At 44.5% G+C, this 20,069-nt stretch overlaps 5 protein-coding genes across 5 annotated transcripts; 3 read left to right on the forward strand and 2 right to left on the reverse strand.

The window, feature by feature from the left end:
• Positions 1–5,630: 5,630 nt before the first annotated feature.
• Positions 5,631–6,698, reverse strand: SERLADRAFT_441684 (uncharacterized protein; the record flags this gene model as incomplete). Its single annotated transcript, XM_007322227.1, has 2 exons — positions 5,631–5,776; positions 6,098–6,698. 2 exons carry the CDS (start codon positions 6,696–6,698, stop codon positions 5,631–5,633), a joined length of 747 nt encoding a protein of 248 aa, XP_007322289.1.
• A 1,696-nt stretch (positions 6,699–8,394) lies between these two features.
• On the reverse strand, positions 8,395–11,476 carry SERLADRAFT_410757 (uncharacterized protein; the record flags this gene model as incomplete). Its single annotated transcript, XM_007322228.1, has 14 exons — positions 8,395–8,444; positions 8,494–8,521; positions 8,573–8,898; positions 8,950–9,069; positions 9,126–9,144; positions 9,382–9,453; positions 9,500–9,582; positions 9,934–10,138; positions 10,190–10,358; positions 10,410–10,662; positions 10,709–10,902; positions 11,032–11,208; positions 11,264–11,378; positions 11,434–11,476. 14 exons carry the CDS (start codon positions 11,474–11,476, stop codon positions 8,395–8,397), a joined length of 1,854 nt encoding a protein of 617 aa, XP_007322290.1.
• Positions 11,477–12,934: 1,458 nt separating this feature from the next.
• Positions 12,935–13,852, forward strand: SERLADRAFT_441687 (uncharacterized protein; the record flags this gene model as incomplete). The annotated part of the gene is made up of 3 exons (XM_007322229.1): positions 12,935–13,150; positions 13,215–13,655; positions 13,718–13,852. The coding sequence occupies 3 exons, from the start codon at positions 12,935–12,937 to the stop codon at positions 13,850–13,852; spliced, it is 792 nt and encodes a 263-aa protein (XP_007322291.1).
• A 2,367-nt stretch (positions 13,853–16,219) lies between these two features.
• On the forward strand, positions 16,220–17,789 carry SERLADRAFT_417646 (uncharacterized protein; the record flags this gene model as incomplete). The annotated part of the gene is made up of 7 exons (XM_007322230.1): positions 16,220–16,248; positions 16,310–16,353; positions 16,469–16,533; positions 16,653–17,301; positions 17,351–17,393; positions 17,447–17,565; positions 17,616–17,789. The coding sequence occupies 7 exons, from the start codon at positions 16,220–16,222 to the stop codon at positions 17,645–17,647; spliced, it is 981 nt and encodes a 326-aa protein (XP_007322292.1).
• Positions 17,790–18,574: 785 nt separating this feature from the next.
• Positions 18,575–20,016, forward strand: SERLADRAFT_476374 (uncharacterized protein; the record flags this gene model as incomplete). Its single annotated transcript, XM_007322231.1, has 5 exons — positions 18,575–18,723; positions 18,776–19,116; positions 19,179–19,268; positions 19,328–19,667; positions 19,721–20,016. The coding sequence occupies one exon, from the start codon at positions 18,818–18,820 to the stop codon at positions 19,103–19,105; it is 288 nt and encodes a 95-aa protein (XP_007322293.1).
• Positions 20,017–20,069: the final 53 nt, after the last annotated feature.

Consider the following 20,069-nt stretch of genomic DNA (forward strand, 5'->3'; position numbering starts at 1 on the left):
AAAAGAAAGATGGCTCACTACGCCCTGTCCAAGACTATCGCAAGCTGAATGAACTTACCATAAAGAATCGCTACACCCTCCCCCTCATATCCGAACTCATCGATAAACTCAAAGGTGCCAATTACTTCACAAAACTAGACGTACGATGGGGATACAACAACGTCCGAATCCAAGAAGGAGACGAACACAAGGCCGCTTTCAGGACCAATCGCGGCCTGTTTGAACCCCTTGTCATGTTTTTCGGACTTACCAACTCGCCAGCGACCTTCCAGACCATGATGGACCACCTCCTAAGAGAACTGATCACGGAAGGAAAAGTTATTGTATATTTAGACGATATTATGATCTTCACGGAAACACTCGAAGAACATCGTCAAATAGTCACCAAAGTCCTCCGTATCCTCCAACAAAATCAGTTGTATCTTAAACCAGAGAAGTGCGAATTCGAGAAACAGGAAGTCGAGTATTTAGGCATGATCATCTCCAAAGACACTATCCGTATGGATCCGTTAAAAGTCGCAGCGGTCGCTGACTGGCCCGCACCAAAGAACAAAAGAGAACTCCAATCATTCTTAGGGTTCTCCAATTTCTACCGACGATTTGTCAAAGACTACGGACGAATTGCGAAACCACTCACTGTACTCACCGGAAAAGTTGACTGGACCTGGAAAGACGAACAAGAGACGTCCTTTGAAACGTTGAAGAAAACGCTTACTACCGCCCCCACCCTTGCTATACCAAATGACGACGACCCATTCAAACTAGAAACCGATGCCTCTGACTTCGCTGTAGGAGCCGTCCTATCCCAGAAACAAAACGACAAATTCAGACCCATAGCATTCCTCTCGAAAGCCCTTACCCCTGCAGAACGAAACTATGAAATTTATGACAAAGAGATGCTCGCAGTTATGACGGCGTTAGATGAATGGCGACATCACCTTGTAGGATCGAAGCACCCCTTCACCATCTTCACAGATCACCAAAACCTCCTCTACTTCCGTCAACCTCAGAAATACAATCGACGCCAAGCTCGATGGTCATCCCAGCTTGCAGATTATAATTTTAAAATGGAACATGTCAAAGGGAATCAAAATATGAAGGCTGACCTGTTAAGCAGACGAATTGATCATCCTAAAGGCACAAACGATAACGAGGATCAGATACTTCTCCCAGACGTACATTTTGAATTACTTGACACCAACGAAGGATACCTACCAGATATACGTCAAAGCTTCCAGAAACAAGACGACGTAGTAAAGAAGAACTTGAAAGAGAAGCCGGATACCTGGAAGATGAAGGATAGGATCGTCTGGATCAAGAGAGAGTCCGCGACGAGTTCCTACCCGATCCCATTAGCTGACCGAGTATACGTTCCCCGAAATCACGAACTAAGGGCGCGAATATTGAAAGATCATCACAACGAAGCCCTGGCTGGACACCCAGGAGAAAGAACAATGTTTGAACGAGTGAACCGAGAGCTCTGGTGGCCAAGTCTTCGTACTGATATCAGACGGTATGTACGAGGGTGCGAGAGTTGTCAACGCACCAAGGCACATCGGACAAAGCCTAACGCCCCTCTACACCCGAACCCGATACCAGATCGACCTTGGCAGATTATCACCACCAATCTCATAGGCGCATTACCGGAATCCAAGGGCTACACCGCCGTTCAGGTCTTTGTTGACCGATTTAGTAAAATGGCCCATTTCGTCCCCACCTTCGTCACTCTCGACTCGGCCGGTTATGCACGTCAACTCCGAGATAATGTAATACGACTCCACGGAATTCCTGAAAAGATCGTCTCCGATCGAGGTCCTCAATTCATGTCTCGATTCACAAAAGACTTTTACGACCTAATGGGGATAACACCAGGCCTCTCTACAGGCTATCACCCTCAAACAGACGGACAGTCCGAACGGATCAACCAGGATCTAGAGCACTACCTCCGCGTTTTTATAAATCATCGACAAGATGACTGGGCAGACTGGCTCTCCATTGCTGAGTTTACTTACAACAACCACCTCCATACCGCAACGAATCAAACGCCCTTCTTTTTGAACTATGGGTTACACCCAAGAACGAATATCACCACCACGTCGTCCCCTCGATCCGCTTCTGCAGTAGAATTTAGCGAACAAATGAAAAAACTCCACGATATCACGAAATCCTCCCTTCTTGTAGCAAACGAGAATCTGAAGAAGTATTACGACCGGAAGAAGTCCCCCTCCCGAGAGTATCAAGCTGGCGACAAAGTCTGGTTAGAAGGGCATAACATCACAACGGATAGACCAATGAAGAAATTAGATGATAAACGCTTCGGACCTTTCAAAGTCACCCAAAAGGTCGGACCCTCCGCCTATCAACTCGATGTCCCTAAAAGTTGGAAGTCCATTCATCCCGTATTCAACGAAGCCATCCTCTCCCCATACCACGCTCCCGAATTCATCAATCAACCAATTTCCTCGCGACCACCACCCGAGATCGTGGAAGGAATAGACGAATACGAAGTAGAGAGTATAATCGCTTCCAGACCGACCAAACTGAAAGGTAGTAAACTCGACTACCTCATTCACTGGCATGGTTATCCAGTCTCCGAACGCACTTGGGAACCCGACACCAATCTTACGCATGTCGCTGATTTACTCGCCGCCTTCCATAAAACAAATCCAGCCGCCCCTCGGATTATTACCGCTTCTCTCCACTTCCGTCCTTACGAAAACTACACCGCCACTTCCAAACCTCCAATGCTTTTTGATTGGATTAGTAACAAGTTCCAAAGTGCCGCATCCGGACTCATGAGGACACGAGTCTTATAAAAGGGGAGCTAATGTGAGGAATCGATTTTTCTTATCACATTCCCGTCATGTCGTGGTTAGCAGACTCGATCCCCGTCACTCCTCTTGCCCTTGGACTAGAGATTACAGCAGGTGTCTTATTACTTTTATCATTTTTCTTCTTATTCTCTCTTCACACTCACGTTCTATTGTATCTACAACGAGGTAGACTTGTTGTCGACCCTCGAGAAGATATCCAGATGACATAGTCACGATCCAGTGCTATGTCTGGGAATACTTCGGAGGAATATTGATAAGCGAAGAAGGTTGTAAGTCAGCGCCTTCTCATGGGCTTACTGATACAGCCAATCGTACATCCCTTACCAATACGTTTTCTCATACGATTAGTAAAGACGATAGATCGGACCACTTTCCTCCTTTTTCCTTATTGGTTAGCTAGCTGGTCAGACCACTTTCTTAGTACTTCCCTTTCTCAGTCTGACCATCGTCGTTCACTATATAGAGAAGTACATACTCGATGTATTGTTCTCCAGTTCAATATTAGTTTGGATTTGCGCTCTTACCGATACTCTTCATTCTCATACTCTGATTCACCGCCTTCAAGGAAGGACTTGACCAGACATTGGGCTTTGTTATATAGCTTCGTATTTGTTGCCTGACAGTATGTTAATTGTAACATCTGTTGTTAATAAATATCCGGAGGTATTGCTTCAATTCCTGGTTGAGTCTCTCCATTTGTCCATCAGTCTGCGGATGGAACACCGTTGATAATTTAGGTTTGATGCCCAGCATCCGGCATAGTTTTTTCATAAATTTGCTAGCAAATTGTCGTCCCCTATTGGAGATAACAGTTTCCGGCAATCCATGGATAGACCATACAAAATCTTTAAATAAATCAGCCATACCAGCGGCGGTAATGGTTTTGTTGGTGGGAATAAATACCACTTCTTTGGAGAAGCGATCTATTACCACCATGACTGAATTGTACCCATTTGACTCGGGCAGATCTGTCGTAAAGTCGACCAATATATCTTGCCAGGGACCAGCTGGTATCGGATTTGGCATAAGTTTACTGGCCGGCAGTTGATGTGAGTTCTTTGCCATGGCACATCTCAGACAGGATTTTATGTATTCCTGTATGTCTTTGACCATGCCAGGCCACATGTAGTTTCTGGAGATTAACTCCATTGTTCGTTGCCATCCAGGGTGCCCAGCCACTGGAGTGTCATGATGTCTATCTATTGCCTTGATCCTTGCGGACTCAGGCACATATATTTTGTCTTTAAAATGGAAGAGCCCGTCTTCCCATAAATAGTTTTCATTGCCATCAAGGTGCACCTTTTCTTCTGAGGAAATGTCTTTCTTGAAGACTTCCAGAAGATTGGAATTTTGCCCGATTCAAACATTGGCAACCCTGGATTGATCTATCAGGGTGACACCTTTGTTGTCATCTTCAATGCCATTGGCATGATCCTCTCTTCTGGATAAAGTATCTGCTTTCCCCATAGAAGTTCCAAGCTTATGAATTAATTTATAATTCAACCTAGACAAGTACACCGCGTAGCGGGCCTATCTCTGGTTCAAGCCTTGGGCCGTCATAAAATATTCCAGATTCTTATGATTTGTCCAAATTTCAAATTGGTGCCTAGCACCTTCTCAGTAGTGCTGCCAGTGCTCTAAAGCTCTAATAATGGCCAGCATCTCCTTATTGTAAATTTGATAGTTGCGCTCTGTATGCGACAAACTATGCAATAAATAGGCACAAGGCCTCCAAAGATTGTCAGGGCATTAAATTGATAGAACAGCCCCAGTAGCAAGATCAGAAGAGTCAGTTTCTAGCCGGAACTCTTTGTCTAATTCTGGAAATGCTAATATGGGCGTCATTGTCAATCTTTTCTAAAGATCTAAGCTCATAAACATGACCAGCGTTTATCTTTTCAAGATGCTCAGTTTGACGGACGTGACTCAGCTTACCCAAGTTTTTACACTCCTAAGGACAACGTGACAATGTGACAACCCCTGTCTGCCAGTCGATCTCAGGATTGTGTTTAAATAGCCAGGTCCAGCCCAAGATTGAATTAATCTTCCTTAGTTGGGTAGCTTCGGCAGTGACTTGTTCCCTGTGTCCTTGGAATTTGACAACAAAGGAACATTTGTGTGTGATACAGCCACCTGCATTAAGTGTACCGTTAACGTTATAGACGGGAATAGATACATCTAATTTTACAAGGGGGAGTCCAATTTGCTCCGCCCAGACCTGATCTATGAAGATTCTGTTAGCGCCTGAATCAAGCAGTGCGCTGGTTGGGTGTACTATGCCCCGGGCAAGGTTTTCCACACCAACGTCTAAATGGATCTCCTTTTGGAATAAATATGTGCACATCAACACACACCTTGGGATTTCTGTGGGAAGTGGCTCCAAAGAAGAAGAAGAATTATCAAAAGAAACATGTTTTTCTACTTTAAGATTTTCTATGTTTTTATTTTTATTTTTACCAGAATTAAGCACCCTAGTGTTTGTCTCGCTGGGGCCACGCTACAAAGGAGACGCTGGTACAACAGTGTTTTTATAAGTATTTTCAGCATCCACTTCTTCATCATCCTGACCCACTGAATCAGTGCTCAAAGCAGCTATATCGTCAGGAGGGTCCAAGACAAATCCACAGTCACAGCTTTGCATACAAGTACATACTTCTGATAACAAATTTGGAAATCTATTTACAAATTGGGGAGCCACCCCCTTCTTTCCTTTATTGCTTGTGCAACACCCCGGAGCAGGGGCCACCTTGTTGTGGTTTACTTCATTGTTTATAGGAGCAAAGGCACCCAAGTGACCTAAGCTTCGAACTCTTTTCCCTGAGCTTTCATCTCATTGACCTGTTGGTCGTAAAAGAAGGCCCGGATTTTGTCGTACAAAAGACTGGCCAGAGTGTTGAGCCGATCATCCGACTTTTCAGCTTCTAATTGGCGCGCCTGGCGCCCTTGGTTAATTTTTTATTGAGCTGCCTGCGCTCCGTTTGGACACTTTTGGGCTATGTGCCCCTCCTGCCCACAGCTGTAGCAGGTGAATCTGCGCATCTGTCCGCCCTAGACCACGCCAATATCCATTGGGGCTCCCCGCCCTGGTTGAAACCCAAATGGTTGGAACCCATGAGAGTGATTTTGTTTGTGGTTTGATGACCCAGGGCTCCTCTGGGAATAGTTGTTTTTGGTGCTGGACCCGCCACCTTGGTGCATTTTGTAGAGCTCTATGGCCCTACCTATTTTTCGAACCTCCTCTGCTGCTTAGGAGAGGTTATCACTCCTCATATCCTGCAGATAGAGCTGTTCTGCAATGTGGGGGTTCACATTGTGTTCCAGCAGTTCCACTGCATGTTCATTACCTAAGCCCCCTTGGATAGAGAGGGCCAGGAACTGGGTTACGAAATCATCTGTCCTCATGTTTCCTTGCTTGAAGGTACGGATCTGCTGACACGCCCAGTCACGCTCAGCTTGCGGTTTGAAATACTTTTCGATCTCAACTTTGAGATCATCCCAGACAGGCCACACTCCCGTGGTGTAGCACTCCTGCATTCTAACTTGGGCGTACCGACCTGCCACAGGTCCTTTTAGTCGAGATAGCACTGCAGTGGCTACCTCAAAATTGTCGGCAAATGCATCCCAGTTTGCCTTGACCCAAATTTGGAGCTTGATCCACCACTTGGCAAATTGCACTTTGTCTCCCTTGAAGGCACCAGGGTCAGCGACGACTTCAACTTTCTTATTGAACTTCATCTCGACCAAGGGGGTTGCTGCAGGGGGGTGTGTCTGCAGCTCGGTGAGTTGTGTGGTCAACGCCAAAATCTGTGCACGCATGTTGTGCAACAGAGTGTTGATGTTGGGTTGTTGACTTTGCGACGACATGTTGACTTGTTCTCTTGGTAAGGTAAAAAAATGTAACAGAGGGTCCCCGCTTGCTATCTGCGGATCTACCTCTTCCCTGCTGAGTATCGGATCTCAATCTCCGACTACCCACACTATAGTATTTGAAAATGTATATAAAAGATAAACATAATAAACCCTGGTCCGAATGGTTGTCAGGTGGTGGTCCGCTTGTTAAGCTGTCAACCCTTCTCCAGACTGGCGGAGGCAAGTGCCCGACCTGGTCAGAGGAAAGAGAAAGAGAAGGTTTGTATGTAAATTCTAATCAACAATAGTTCCACACTATTGCTGAGCTAAAGTACTCCCCTTAACACTGGGGGCTATGTATGAAAAATAAATGTCCTTTCTCCTAGAGCACTATGGGGCCGTCGCTAGGAGCGCACCCCTAAACAACAACCCCTTAACCCTGGGGACCGGGTTTGCACAACGTGCGAGAGAGTAAAAAGAGCGAGTCCTAATGTGACCACCAAGAGTTTGTTACTCTGGCGCACAACTCAGACAAGCTATAGAGAGGATGATGAGGGAGTGGTTACCCTTTAGGCTTCAACAAGTCAGTTGTGAGGATACAACAGGAGGACTTGCTGAGGAGTCTCCTTGATCTATTAGGGTATTGATGCTACTACAGGTTTGTTTGTACATGTGTACTGTACAGTTGATGGAGGCATTGGCTAATGATGTCAGGGGGCACAGCCCGTGTGACCAGCTCCACTGCGTGAGAGAGTTGTATCTAAAAATAAGGAAAAGGCAGCGTAGCACGAGAAAGAGGAGTTTGAACAAAGGGGAAAGTGCTGCATGGCACAGTGTGTGAAAACTACAGAATAAGGGTAAAGAGGAGAATGGAATTTAAAGGTCCGAAAATTGTGTATCATAACAGTGCACAACACTGGACTGGCGTGCGAGTGACATTGTGATTGCCCGAGAAGATGCAATATATGTCTGTGGAGTGGAGGGTTGAGGACTGACCTATGCGTACAAAGGTGTGTGATGTTGATGTTCCTTCTGAGTTATGTTTATGTTGTTGTCTTGCAGGCCACAAATCACTGTCCATACTCACCTTGTTGTCGTGTCACTTCCATTTGCTCCTTGTGCTGCATCTGCGTCTGTGACTGTTCAGAACTTTGTCTCCAAAAATGCTACTATTGGGCACATAGACATAACAAAAGTTACTGTTTTTGACCTCGAGAACAAGCTGGTTGCTTATTTGGGCACATTTGTGGAAGGAGTTTGTGAGGTCATCTCAGAATGGGGTAACATATACATTCTAACCAACAAGGGAAAGGTGCTTTTTGTGACCCAGTATTACCTTTGAACATGAAACTAATGACGGTTTTAGCTTTCTTGCCTTGTGGAAAAACCAATGTCTGCCAAGCTAGATATGCTATACCAAAAGGCTTTGTACCCTTTAGCTCTCAATATTATAGTGGTCGGTTGGTTACAGTTGAAAACTCTAATCACTCCGAGCATCGGCATCACTATTTTAAATCTCCGGGGGTAGTTAGTTAGCTGATAGACTTGAATATTAAAATCAATTATAAATGATAAGACTTGCGTGCAGGATCAAGAACAGAGAGCGACTGTTTGGGCAGTATGAGTATCGTTTATTGCAACAAAAAACACAGGCACTGTGCTACTGTACATACTTTGCAAGAAATAAGACCTGACAGCCAGCAGCCATAAATCACGGCAAAATCTCCACCTCACCATTGTCTATTGCAAGGTGCATGCTGGCTATCCCAGCTTCCAGAGATAAAGTGCAAGTATAGGTTGCGTGGCTCACCCCAGTCACATAGGGGGAGGTTGTTTGCCTTGTTATGTAAAATGTAAGAAAAAATAAGATACAAAGTGACCAGGCTTACCAGGCAGCGAATATCCCAATGCAATGACCTCTGGTAACCAAGTAATATTGGCCCTGCATCCCAGGCTCGGGCACATGGAATGGCCACCCTTGGTAAGTCTGGATCGAGGCAGCAGGAGCATGAAACTGGGGTGGCAACTAGTGTGGAAGATGAGGATGTTGCTGCGACAGGAGCCTGAGTCAAAGGGGGTGTGGCTGTTGAGGCAGATGCTCTCTGGGATGGAGGAGAGGCTCCACCAGCAGCAGTGCGGTCCAGCACTGCAGACATGAGAGTCATAGCATTGGTGGGGGAGAGACTGATGCCAGCCAACAAGGCCATCACAATATCTGAACAATCCAATGTTAGTATCAATGGTTTTTAAGTGAAATTATACGCACCTAACGTATCTGCATTGTTGCCTTCATTTTCTTGCACAGACCATGTGGGTGACTTGCTATTGGAGTTGCTCAAACCGCTGGGGAAAGAGCTTTCAGTCATATTGGAAGATCGATGAGTGACTCAACAAAAGTGGGGAAAGTATGGTAGCTGCTGAAAATCAATGTAGTTTACGTACCTTTATACCACGCACCTTTCTAAAAAGAGAAAATAGCTAGAAAAAGAAAATGGCTCCATGGCCACCATCCTGAGGTGCTCAAGGACAGCAACAAGGAGAAGCAATCAAAGGACTCGATGAAGGACAGAAGTAAAAACTTTTCGAGTGATGGTAACTGTCATTCTGGTCATGTGACCATAACCAAAAACGGACTTCTCAGCTTAGTCCCACAGCGCAATCCTTGTCTGATGCATTCAGACAAAGCTTGTGGGCTCACCACCTTCTCAGACAGATATGCGGAAGATAGATAAGTACATTGCGCCCATTCCCCATTGATATACTGAAATGCCTGTTTTTCAGTGATAAGATGCAGAGTGTGCCAAGTACCAGCTTACCTGCTCTTCCGACATCAGCTTTACCATCTCCAGTGCAAACTCTCCACAGAAATGTGTGGATATGGATAGCACAAGGTTTGCAACTGGGGTGGTCATGGTGGAGCAGGTTATCAAATAGGAAAGGAATGAAAGGGCTGTAGCTTAGTCAAATTGTGCATGTATCTATTCACTTGCTAATTACATTGGATTCCATGATACACTGAGCCATGTAAGGGAGAATGCTTGTGAATAAGTCAGGTTTCATTGATATATGAATATCCTCCGCTACTTGAGTCAGTCCATTCATAAATGTAGTCACTTTTGTCATCATTGGAAGAAAATTCATTTGTGCATGAACCGCCCGGTGTAGTTGTTGGTCTGTAGACAGGGAGATTCACCAGAGGCATAAATTCAGACCCGACAAAACCTTCATCCGGCAATGCTGGCTGACCCACAAGAACTCTGTAGTGTGGTTAGATGTTCTAGTAAACTGAGATAGACATCCCACGCATTGTCTTGCATTACTACAGGCGAGCCGGCACCACGAAGAAAGTTGGAGGCTTCCTGCGCAAAAGCTGCAGGGACAAGTTCAAAGACATGATGCTCAGGTGGAGCATACGTCTTTCTGACTTCTGCAAGTGAGGGTAGATGCACTTTGACCTATTTACAATACAGTTAGTAGTGTAACTTACAGCAAAATGAAAAACTTACTGCAAAGTCTTGAGACTGGAAGTGCTCTGGTTGTTCAAAGATATTGGCTGGGCGTTCATGCGGTAAAATCTTGTTACGGTTGTGCCAAGAAAGAGTGTGGTTGAATCTGTTGACAAAGAGATCCAGTTTGTCTTGCAGCCAGGGGATGAAGATATAGTGAAATGTGAGCCTAATAAGACAGTATTATTAGATGCTACTGAGTCCCTTTAATACAACTTACCATTGTAAAGGATCATCTGGGTTGTACAAGCCTTCATTTAGTCCGTAGTTGAGGGGATGTTCAAAGCCTGGAGACCATTGCCTACGTAGCTGATTCCAAAATATTTCAGGTTTGATGTTGCGGTGCAAGCCTTTGAACTTGTGCTGTAAGGTATGTTCAAGACTGGGGTCTTGCAGATGTCTCAGGAGTGTGTGGCCATTTGCGATGCCATTATTTTCAGAACCGGGGTCGCTTTGAGTCACCAATGGCATGCCTAGCATGTGATTAGAGTTAATTTCATGAAAAGTACGATTACTTACCATCAAGCTTAGCAACAGTGTCACAATACCATCCACATATCAAGCGGGGATTGCGGTTGGCCCACCATATCTTGAGCCATAATATCTTCCCAGAGAACGGTTCCAGTCCTACATGTAAAAACAACTGGAAACACCTCCATTTGACATGCTGGTCAAAAGACCAGAGATCATTAATGCCCGCCATCCAGTAATAACTGTGTTTAAGCTTTCAACTCCTCCAAGCCACGACCTCTTGACGGTGGTGGGTATTCATGTACTTGGGAATAAGCTGACTGTATTCCTTGGGTAAGTAGACAAATACAATGTTCATTATATCAGCTTACCACAGTACCATAATCTTTTCTTCTTGTAGTAGAGCTTTTTTCATATCATGTGAACCTTGCACCGGAAAGCACGCGCAGACACGTTCAACAGTGGGACCTATGCTTTCTAATGTGTGAGCTTGACCGCGTGTACTTTTCAAGCCCCACTGCATGCATTTCTTCTTCAGCAACGCCAGTCTGCAATAATCCTAACTGTGAACTAACCACCTACAGTGTAGACCCAGGCACTTACAAGAATTGAAAATGGTCAGTGTCATAATACTTCTTCAACCTGTTGACAATCTCTGGGTTGGAATACCCACAGCTGAGGTAGTGTTCAATCAGAGGACACATTGTTGCATCAGGTGCTGATCACCAAGCATCCAAGTTAGCAACCAGCTGTGAGCATACAACAATACTTACAAGGAGGATGCCTGGTACCATTTTGTCCTCTTGGGTTAGGCATGCGGTACTGGGAGAGAGTTAGGGTGTGCAGCATCCAGCTGTAACCATTAGGATACGGTACTACTAGTACTCAAGCTGGCACTCAACATTCCCCACGGACATAAGTTGGTTCTCGTGTGAATATCATGGTGCTTATTACTTGACATATGAGTCAGCGCCGTGCGTTTGCCAGGCCGTTGAACCAGGTTAAATGCTGAATGTTGAACCTTGGCCTAGAGGTTCTAGATGGGCCCACACATGCCTCAGAGGTGAGCTCAGATCATTCTCCGAACTGAGAACACTTGTGAGTCACATTGTCGATGATGAGAACTGTAGTTAGAAAACCACACACAAAACAAACTAACACATAATCCTCCCAGATTCCACGGAAATTGTGTATGGGCTTTACCTCCTAGAATAGTGGAGTGGTCTGGTTGTTCGTGGGGTGGTATGTATAATAATCCTTCAAAGTAAAACCCAGAGATGTATGGGTGTGGGTTTTGAGGAGGAGGGATAGTTGAATTATAGAAGATAGGGGCTTAGTGACGAGTATGGACAAGCACTACCTTGCTAATTGTAGCACAAGATAGGTTTGAGAACAACAAGATGATGAGGTGACAAGGTTCCCAGTGATAGCAGGCTCCTGATGCACAAACTGTAGTGCTCAGAAGGACTCTAATCAAAAGAGATAACAATGACTTTGGAAGTGACGAGTGACAATGACAGCAGTTAACAGTAGTAGCAGTGGGAAGTGTTGTGACCACACCGGATCACAAGTAGCAGAGAGAAGTGAACTTGAGATTAGAGAAGAAGTTTGGATTGGAGTTCTTGTTTTTTTTTTTACAATGTAAAATACAGGGGTTTATATAGTAAAAGAAAGGTAGGCTATGCACAGTATAACTGTGCAAAAAGAATGAGAAAGAACATGAAGGAAGGAATGTATGCTAACAAATCCTGTGTAGGTAGTACAGGATAAGATCGTCAAAATAAGGAAAGGAAAGAGATAGAACAATGAATGCTGTGTAAGTAATGTTACAAGTTTGTACAGCCATAAAGTAAAGTCCAATAGCAGAAAGAGAGCAAGAAAATCATGATGTCATGGGAAGATGCAGTAAAAAAGGGCAGGGCAAAAAAAATATCAGTATCAACACAGTTCCTTTATTGTCAGTCAGGCATTCTAAAAAATATGTGTCCATAAAATGATTCAAAAATCAAAAATAATCGCACTGTAAATGAATGTTCTGCTGAAAAAAAGAAACTGGAGCCACCGGTCCACCACCTAGTCCAAATCCAACGGTTCCATGGCCTTACCAATAGACTGGTTATATTTGACCACCTGGTCAAACGAGGGAGGGAGGGGAGTAGTTCCAATTTGGAACAAGTGAGTCCCAGGCAGCGTGTGGTAGCTGTAGCTCGGCTGACTTTTTTTTTCTGCTTGACAGAGGATTCCTTGCCTACACAATATTTAGGCTCGAGTACAATGCCTCCTCCTCCTCCTCCTCCTCCTCCTATCAGTCGTTCTGCATCAGCCGCATACTCCAATTCTTTGACCGGTTATACATCAAGTCATGCAACCTACGCCCACCACCGTAACAAAATATTGGCCTCAACAAACTCACCTCAGCATCAAGTAACAATCCGTGCAGCGTTGCATTATCTGAAGGTCAAGGGCAAGTCTGGAACAGAGTTGGTAGGAGTACGTATTATCTCTTTAGCCCTGAGTTTTAAATTCTGACAGGTTGCTTTTGTGCTGGCGACAGAATATTGAGCGGGACATATCCGTCTCTTTAGCTATCACTGCATGCCAGCTGCATCTGACTATTATTGACAACCTACAGCTACTATGGGCGGATTGGTCTGTCAATTGCAATTTATCACTAGAATCCCTCAAAATGCACAAAGCACCCAAACTTCTCCTTTACGACCCTCACATGCCTTTTAAAGGCACAGAAAAACTTGTTCTACACAACTCCTTCTTTCATATTGCAGGTAAGGACCCCACCCCAAGGTTTGCTCCAAATTTGAAGGTATCAATCATCTTGGTGATGACAAATGCCCAATTTGAGGACATTTTATCTTGGAAACAGGAGTGCAAGCGGGGTGTGGGTGGCTCAATTGCCAGTGTCCATGCACAACATGATTCTGATGAAGAAGACTTAGAGGAAGATGAGCTACCAGGTGATTATAATCTGATGGACGAGGTGCGTTAGTTTCTCTCATATTTTCATTCATAACAGTTCTATTCTATAGGTTTTTCTTAAAGTGTTTGGTCAAAAATGTCGCATTTCTCGTCCTTGTAGAGGTTCTTGCACGCGCGGAAGTTCAACTAGTTGTGGAGGTTCAGGTCCTCATGAAGGTTCAAGTACTCGTGGAGAATCAAACACAAGCTTGTCATTGAGCAAATTGGGTCGTCCAGCTGTTACGATAACACATTTTTGGACCTTTAATTTTCATTCTCCTCTTTAACCTTTTACTGTAGTTTTCTCACGTTGTGCCATGCGGCACTTTCCCTTTTGTTCAAACTCCTCTTTCTCGCACTGCACTGCCTTTTCTTCTTATTTTAGCTACAAGTCTCTCACGCATTGGAGCTGGTCACATGGGCTAGGCCCTATGACATCATCAGCCACTGCCTCTATCAAACTGTACAGTACACATGTACAAACAAACTGTAGTAGTATATATAGACCAATAGATCAAGGAGACTCCTCAGCAATTCCTCCTGTTGTATCCTCACAACTAACTTGTTGAAAGTCTAAAGGGTAACCACTCCCTCATCATCATCTCTATAGTGTGTTCTAGTTGTGCGCCAGAGTAACAAACTCAAACTCTTGGTTGTTACACCAGCACGGTGTCGATGATGAGAACTGTTGTTAGAAAAACCACACACAAAAACAAACTAACACACAATCCTCCCAGATTCCACGGAACTTGTTTATGGGCTTTGCCTCCTAGAACAGTGGAGTGGTCTGGTTGTTTGTGGGGTGGTACGTATAACGATCCTTCAAAGTAAAACCCAATGATGTATGGGTGTGGGTTTTGAGGAGGAGGGATAGTTGGAATATAGAAAGATAGGGGCTTTGTGGCAAGTATAGACAAGCACTACCTTGCTAATTGTAGCACAAGGTAGGTTTGAGAACAACAAGGATGACAAGGTGACAAGGTTCCCAGTGATAGCAGGCTCCTGACGCACAAACTGTAGTGCGCAGAAGGACTCTAATCGAAAGGGATAACAATGACTTCAAAAGTGGGAAGTGACGATGACAGCAATTAACAGTGGTAGCAGTGGGAAGTGTTGTGACCACACCGGATCACAAGTAGCAGTAAGAAGTGGACTTAAGATTAGAGAAGAAGTCTGGAATCGAGTTCTTGTTGTTTTTTACAAGATAAAATACAAGGGTTTATATAGTAAAAGAAAAGTAGGCTATGCACAGTATAGCTGTGCAAAAAGAATGAGAAAGAACATGAAGGAAAAAATGTACGCTGATGAATCCTGCATAGGTAGTACAGGATAAGATTGTCAAAAAAAGGAAAAGAAAGGGATAGAACAATGAATGCTGTGAGTAATGTCACAGGTTTGTACAGCCATAAAGTCCAATAGCAAAAAGAGAGCAGGAAAATCATGATGTCATGGGAAGATGCAGTAAAAAAAAGGCAAGGCAAAACACTATCAGTATCAACACAGTTCCTTTATTGTCAGTCAGGCATTCTAAAAAATATGTGTCCATAAAAATGATTCAAAAATCAAAAATAATCGCACTGTAAATGAATGTTCTGCTGAAGAAAAAGAAACTGGAGCCACCGGTCCACCACCTAGTCCAAATCCGACAGTTCCATGGCCTTACCAATGGACTGGTTGTGTTGGACCACCTGATCAAACGAGGGAGGGAGAGGAGTAGTCCCAATTTGGAACAAGTGAGTCCCAGGCAGCATGTGGTAGGTGTAGTTGTAGCGAAGACGATGGACAAAAGATAAGTGTACCCAAGTGAATGGGACAGCGATGAACACGGGCGACACAAGGGGATGAACCTTCTCCAGCTCAAAAACTACCCACCCATGCTCCAACCAGGCAAGATGAGCAACCGATGTTTTGATAGTATATGATGGTAGATCGACGTCATAAAGATGGACATGTTGCCCTATTTGAACCGGCCACAGGGGCTTTGCTGATATCAGCAGTGGCACGTGGTAGTCAACAGATCAGCAACAGAAGTGGATAGGAAGTGGTGACATCAGAAATGGTGGGGGAGCAAAGAAGATGAGGAGGAGGAGGCTGGAGGTGACGAGGAGGTGAACTAAAATAGGGATCCAGAAACGACCGTCGGGTGAGAATAAAAACGAGAGTAAGGGACCCATGGTGGGGCTAGGCAAAGGAAGGGAAGTGAAGGAAACAACAAAAGCGAGGACACAATGCAATGTGTAGCCAGTGGCGACGCAAAAATTTGCCAAAATGCCAAAACGCGGAAAGTATCGAATGGAAAAGCAAAGGTGAGCGTGACTGGATTGCCTAATAGAGGTGGTGCTGATCAGCCACAAGTTCAAAAAAGGCAATATTAATTACTATTCCACGTGGCACTGTGCCTGTGTGGCGCAAAGGCGAGTCTTTTTGAATATTTGCTTCGTTATTGACACCTGTCCATGCTACCAATCAACTTTGGTGCATGACAACAGGTTCGTCACATTTTCCCATTGTTTTTTCACCTTGTCTAATTTAATAAATTCTATTGCTAGGCCTCGGCAGGTATTTTGTCTGGATCTTCAAGAGATCATGACTGCAACAATGTTTACGCATCTGTGGTGAGTGAGATATGCTGCCACAGATACAATCTGATGTTAACTACTTCTTAGCATTGTTCAGCTTTGCCCAAGACATGTTTACAAATGGCCTTACTGTTTTTGAGTGTAAGTCCTGTAAAGACAGGAAGCCCAAGTGCAAAGAGAGTAGCCAACAGCCCTGAGATCACTAGGTCGCTCGGTAATCTGACTGATGAGTGTGTTCTTGGCCAAGAACGCACAGATCTTGTGGGGTTCAACATACCAGACAGTAGCACCCTCAAGCGTGTTATGAAAGCACAAAAAGACGTGCGCAGACAAGCAAAATCTATTCATAAGTTTCCTATGTTATTACATCTTACTTACTAATATGTATTGCTAGTTAACAACAACACAAGCATCACAATCATTTTCCCTGTGCCTTTCAGCTCCTCGAACGGCTCCGCCCTTTTGACTTCAAGGACAAAGCTAGCCAGCCCATTGTAACTTTGGCTGTGGACCGTAGCACCAAGTCAATGGTAGCGCCGGCCGGTAGCTTCAAGACATGTCACCCAGCATCATTCGTCAACCTTGACAAATTGTCTCAAGCCCACATTACGGCAGTACCAATTCTGGGGCTTGAGGCCATTGTGGTGAAGCACGTTTACTGGAGAGTGTCCGGTCCTACATCAAGTCACAAGCAATTGACAATCAATGACAAACTTGTTAAGACACTTGATGAGGCTAACTGCCTTTATTGGGCCACAAGTCTGATAAATTTACTCTACAGTTATATTGACAAAACCCTTGCTTGCAGAGCACCAACAGCTCCAACCATCATCGTTCCTCGTCTCCATCTGGTACATTCTGCAGTCGCGGTGCCTCAAGATTCTTGTGAAGCCTCTGCAGCTGTATACCTCTTGGAAGAGAAAATTACTGGTAAATTTGTGAAATACATCAACAATAACAGTGCCACACTGAGGCAAAATCTTGAGGAGTCTGAGTTAAACATAGCGGAATTTCTGTGCTTTGCACAGCATGCACAGCATGCACAATACAACATAACTCAAGGCTTGGTATTTCTGTCAGATTTTCAAGGTATGTTCTTTCTTCCACTTATGTTTAGTGTCTTATGCTGTCCAATTAGGTGCAGGCGACCTTCTGACAGATTGCCAGGTCATTACAACCCCGTAAGTACCTCTGCTAGTATTTATTCTCACTCATACTTCATTGTGCACTTTAGGGACTATGCAAAAAGCTTCAGTGACGGCAATTGGACCAAAATGTTGCACAATTTCCCTAAGCGCCATAATCAACAGATACTGTGTGGCCTTGGGTTTAGTGTCATTCTCTCGCACCCCGGTACATTTTCTCTTTCATTGTGTTCCCATGTGCACCAATTACTATCTTAGATGGATACGTCAATCTCAGTATGCCGGTCTGACGTAGGGTGGAGTAATATCTTGATAGAGACACATAGCACCGTTCTTCATATTTTTCTTGTATTAAATGGGCCTCCTCATACCGAAACACTTGTTCTACGCTCTCAATCTGCCACGCACAAATTTATTTTGATAATTGATTTTAATATCTAAGTCTATCAGCTAACTAACTACCCCCGGAGATTTAAAATAGTGATGCCAATGCTCGGAGTGATTAGAGTTTTCAACTGTAACCAACCGACCACTATACGATATGGCTAAGACGCTGCGTCTAGATGAAGTATCAGTCGCTGAGATTCATCGCCAATTCAGTGATAGTCTATATGCCAAAGGAGATTATGACGGAGCCATGCAGCAATTTGTTCAAACTATTGGTCAAATACAGCTTACTATCGTTGGACACTGGATGCAACCGGTAAGAGATATGCACTTGGGCCTCCAGAGGCTCAACAATCACTGTACAGGTAGCTAGAAAATTGTCAGATGTAGAATATAGTATAGAGAATATAATTGTGAAAGAATTTAGTGAATAGCTTATCTGTAGCAACAACGACAGAGACACTATGCTCTTGAACTCCAGAAGTGTGAATTTTGAGGGAAAGATGGCCAGATTTGACCAGATCTCGTGCTGGGAATATTGCAATATCTTTCTAGAAAACGTCAATAGGTAGGCCCCTACAATGCCAGATACTTACTGAGCTGATTGGGGCCTCAAAGCGTCTGGAGAAACGAAAACAATGATGAAGTCGTGACTAGGCGACCGAAACAGGTAATCACACACCAAGATAATCAATCAAGGACCGCTAGCTCCGCTTCGGTACGTACCGCACATACCACCAGCGTCAGGACTTGGTGTGACCTGGCGGAATTTGACTTGTAAGCTCCGCCTGATTTGGTCCGTGAGTGCCGCTGTGACCCAGTGTGACCAGAAATTGCAGAACAAAACATGTGTCGTCTTTTCGGTTTTGTTCCGCTGCTCCAATGCTTCAAGTTCTTGCGTATTTTTCTACATAGGCAGCTAGAAAACTAAAAATTATATCTACTGGTCAAGTTCCGACAGTCTAAAGCTCAACGACTGGTGAGTTATTCAACTTCTCCCCAGACCAATTGCACCTATTGTCCAACGATAGTAGTTACGTCTTTTCGCTGGAGTTGAAACCTAATTAGGTGTTATGCTCAACTCTTTGGTATTTCGAGTCGGCGAGTCCGTGAAGATGATCAACGGGGATCGACGTCCGCCTTTAGTCTCTAAGCAGACCTATCGACCTCCAAGATGTTCAGCTTCATCTGACATTTATCCAAAAAAGCTTGAACTGCGAGCTTCAACAAACTCCAACGCCCAAGCATCCTGCACTCTTTCACCTACGGTCGTCACCAAGCATCCCCATAACATCATCCAAAAATCAAGGGATACAAGCGGGTTGAATTCATTCCCACGTTCTCAGACTGAATCTGACTGATCAATTTTCAGGTAAGCAACATCATATGGTATACTGCTTGCCAATGGAATTTTCGAAATAACACTGCTTTCAGCCTTGACGATAGTATCGGTATTAGACTGACATGTAGTCCTTGACAAACGAACAAAATAGTCGGATCATCCTCCGAACCCGAGGTATGAAGGGAAGTCGAAGGGACCTGCTATCTCTTACTACCAAATTGATAATTAACTAGCTATACAGGTCATGGTCATGCAGGGACCGAACACTCGGTGACCAGATACCAATGGCACGGTTTCTCCCACCACTGCATGCAAATGCGCATCTACCTTTCATGCAGAAGGCAGACAAAAAGCCCTTCATTTGAAAGGCCCCGCATGAACCCCTTACGCTATTTTGTCAAGTAACTATGATGATGGTCGGCTGATAGTACATGGAGCATTCAGGTAGCATCAAGAGTTATCGCAATAAGAATATATTCGGAACTTTAATTAGTCAACTGTCACTTTGGACGTCGTTCCATCCAAAGGAGGATCAGGAACGAGTCAGAGGAATGAGGTACCCGGGAGCAAGAACGCATACTGTACGTACTTAAGCTTGTAGTGAGACGGAGATATAAGAGTGAGAGTTTGCTAGAATTCACCAGCGTCCTCACATCCTCCTTCATCGACATCGAGCCGCTAAAGCCTTAACTGCACACTCGCCGACGTCGTCTAGTTCCATTATCTGTGGCTTTTTAGAGGATAGCTTTTGAAAGTATGTCCCCAGAAGTCATGCATCAAAACACAGAATTACCTGTAGCATCACCTACGTCGTCCTCTGTTATTGACAGCGTCGACAGCGACGGCGCGAGGGGCGTCGGTCATCGACATCGGTTCCTTAATCCAGACCTCATCTTTCGGATTATTGATCCCACCAAAATCATAAGATCTGACATTCCATTGCCCCCGCCTTTTGTCAATATTCATGGCGTCGACAATGTCCG

This window comes from Serpula lacrymans, assembly GCF_000218685.1.
Source record: "Serpula lacrymans var. lacrymans S7.9 unplaced genomic scaffold SERLAscaffold_12, whole genome shotgun sequence".
Lineage (NCBI taxonomy): Eukaryota > Fungi > Basidiomycota > Agaricomycetes > Boletales > Serpulaceae > Serpula > Serpula lacrymans.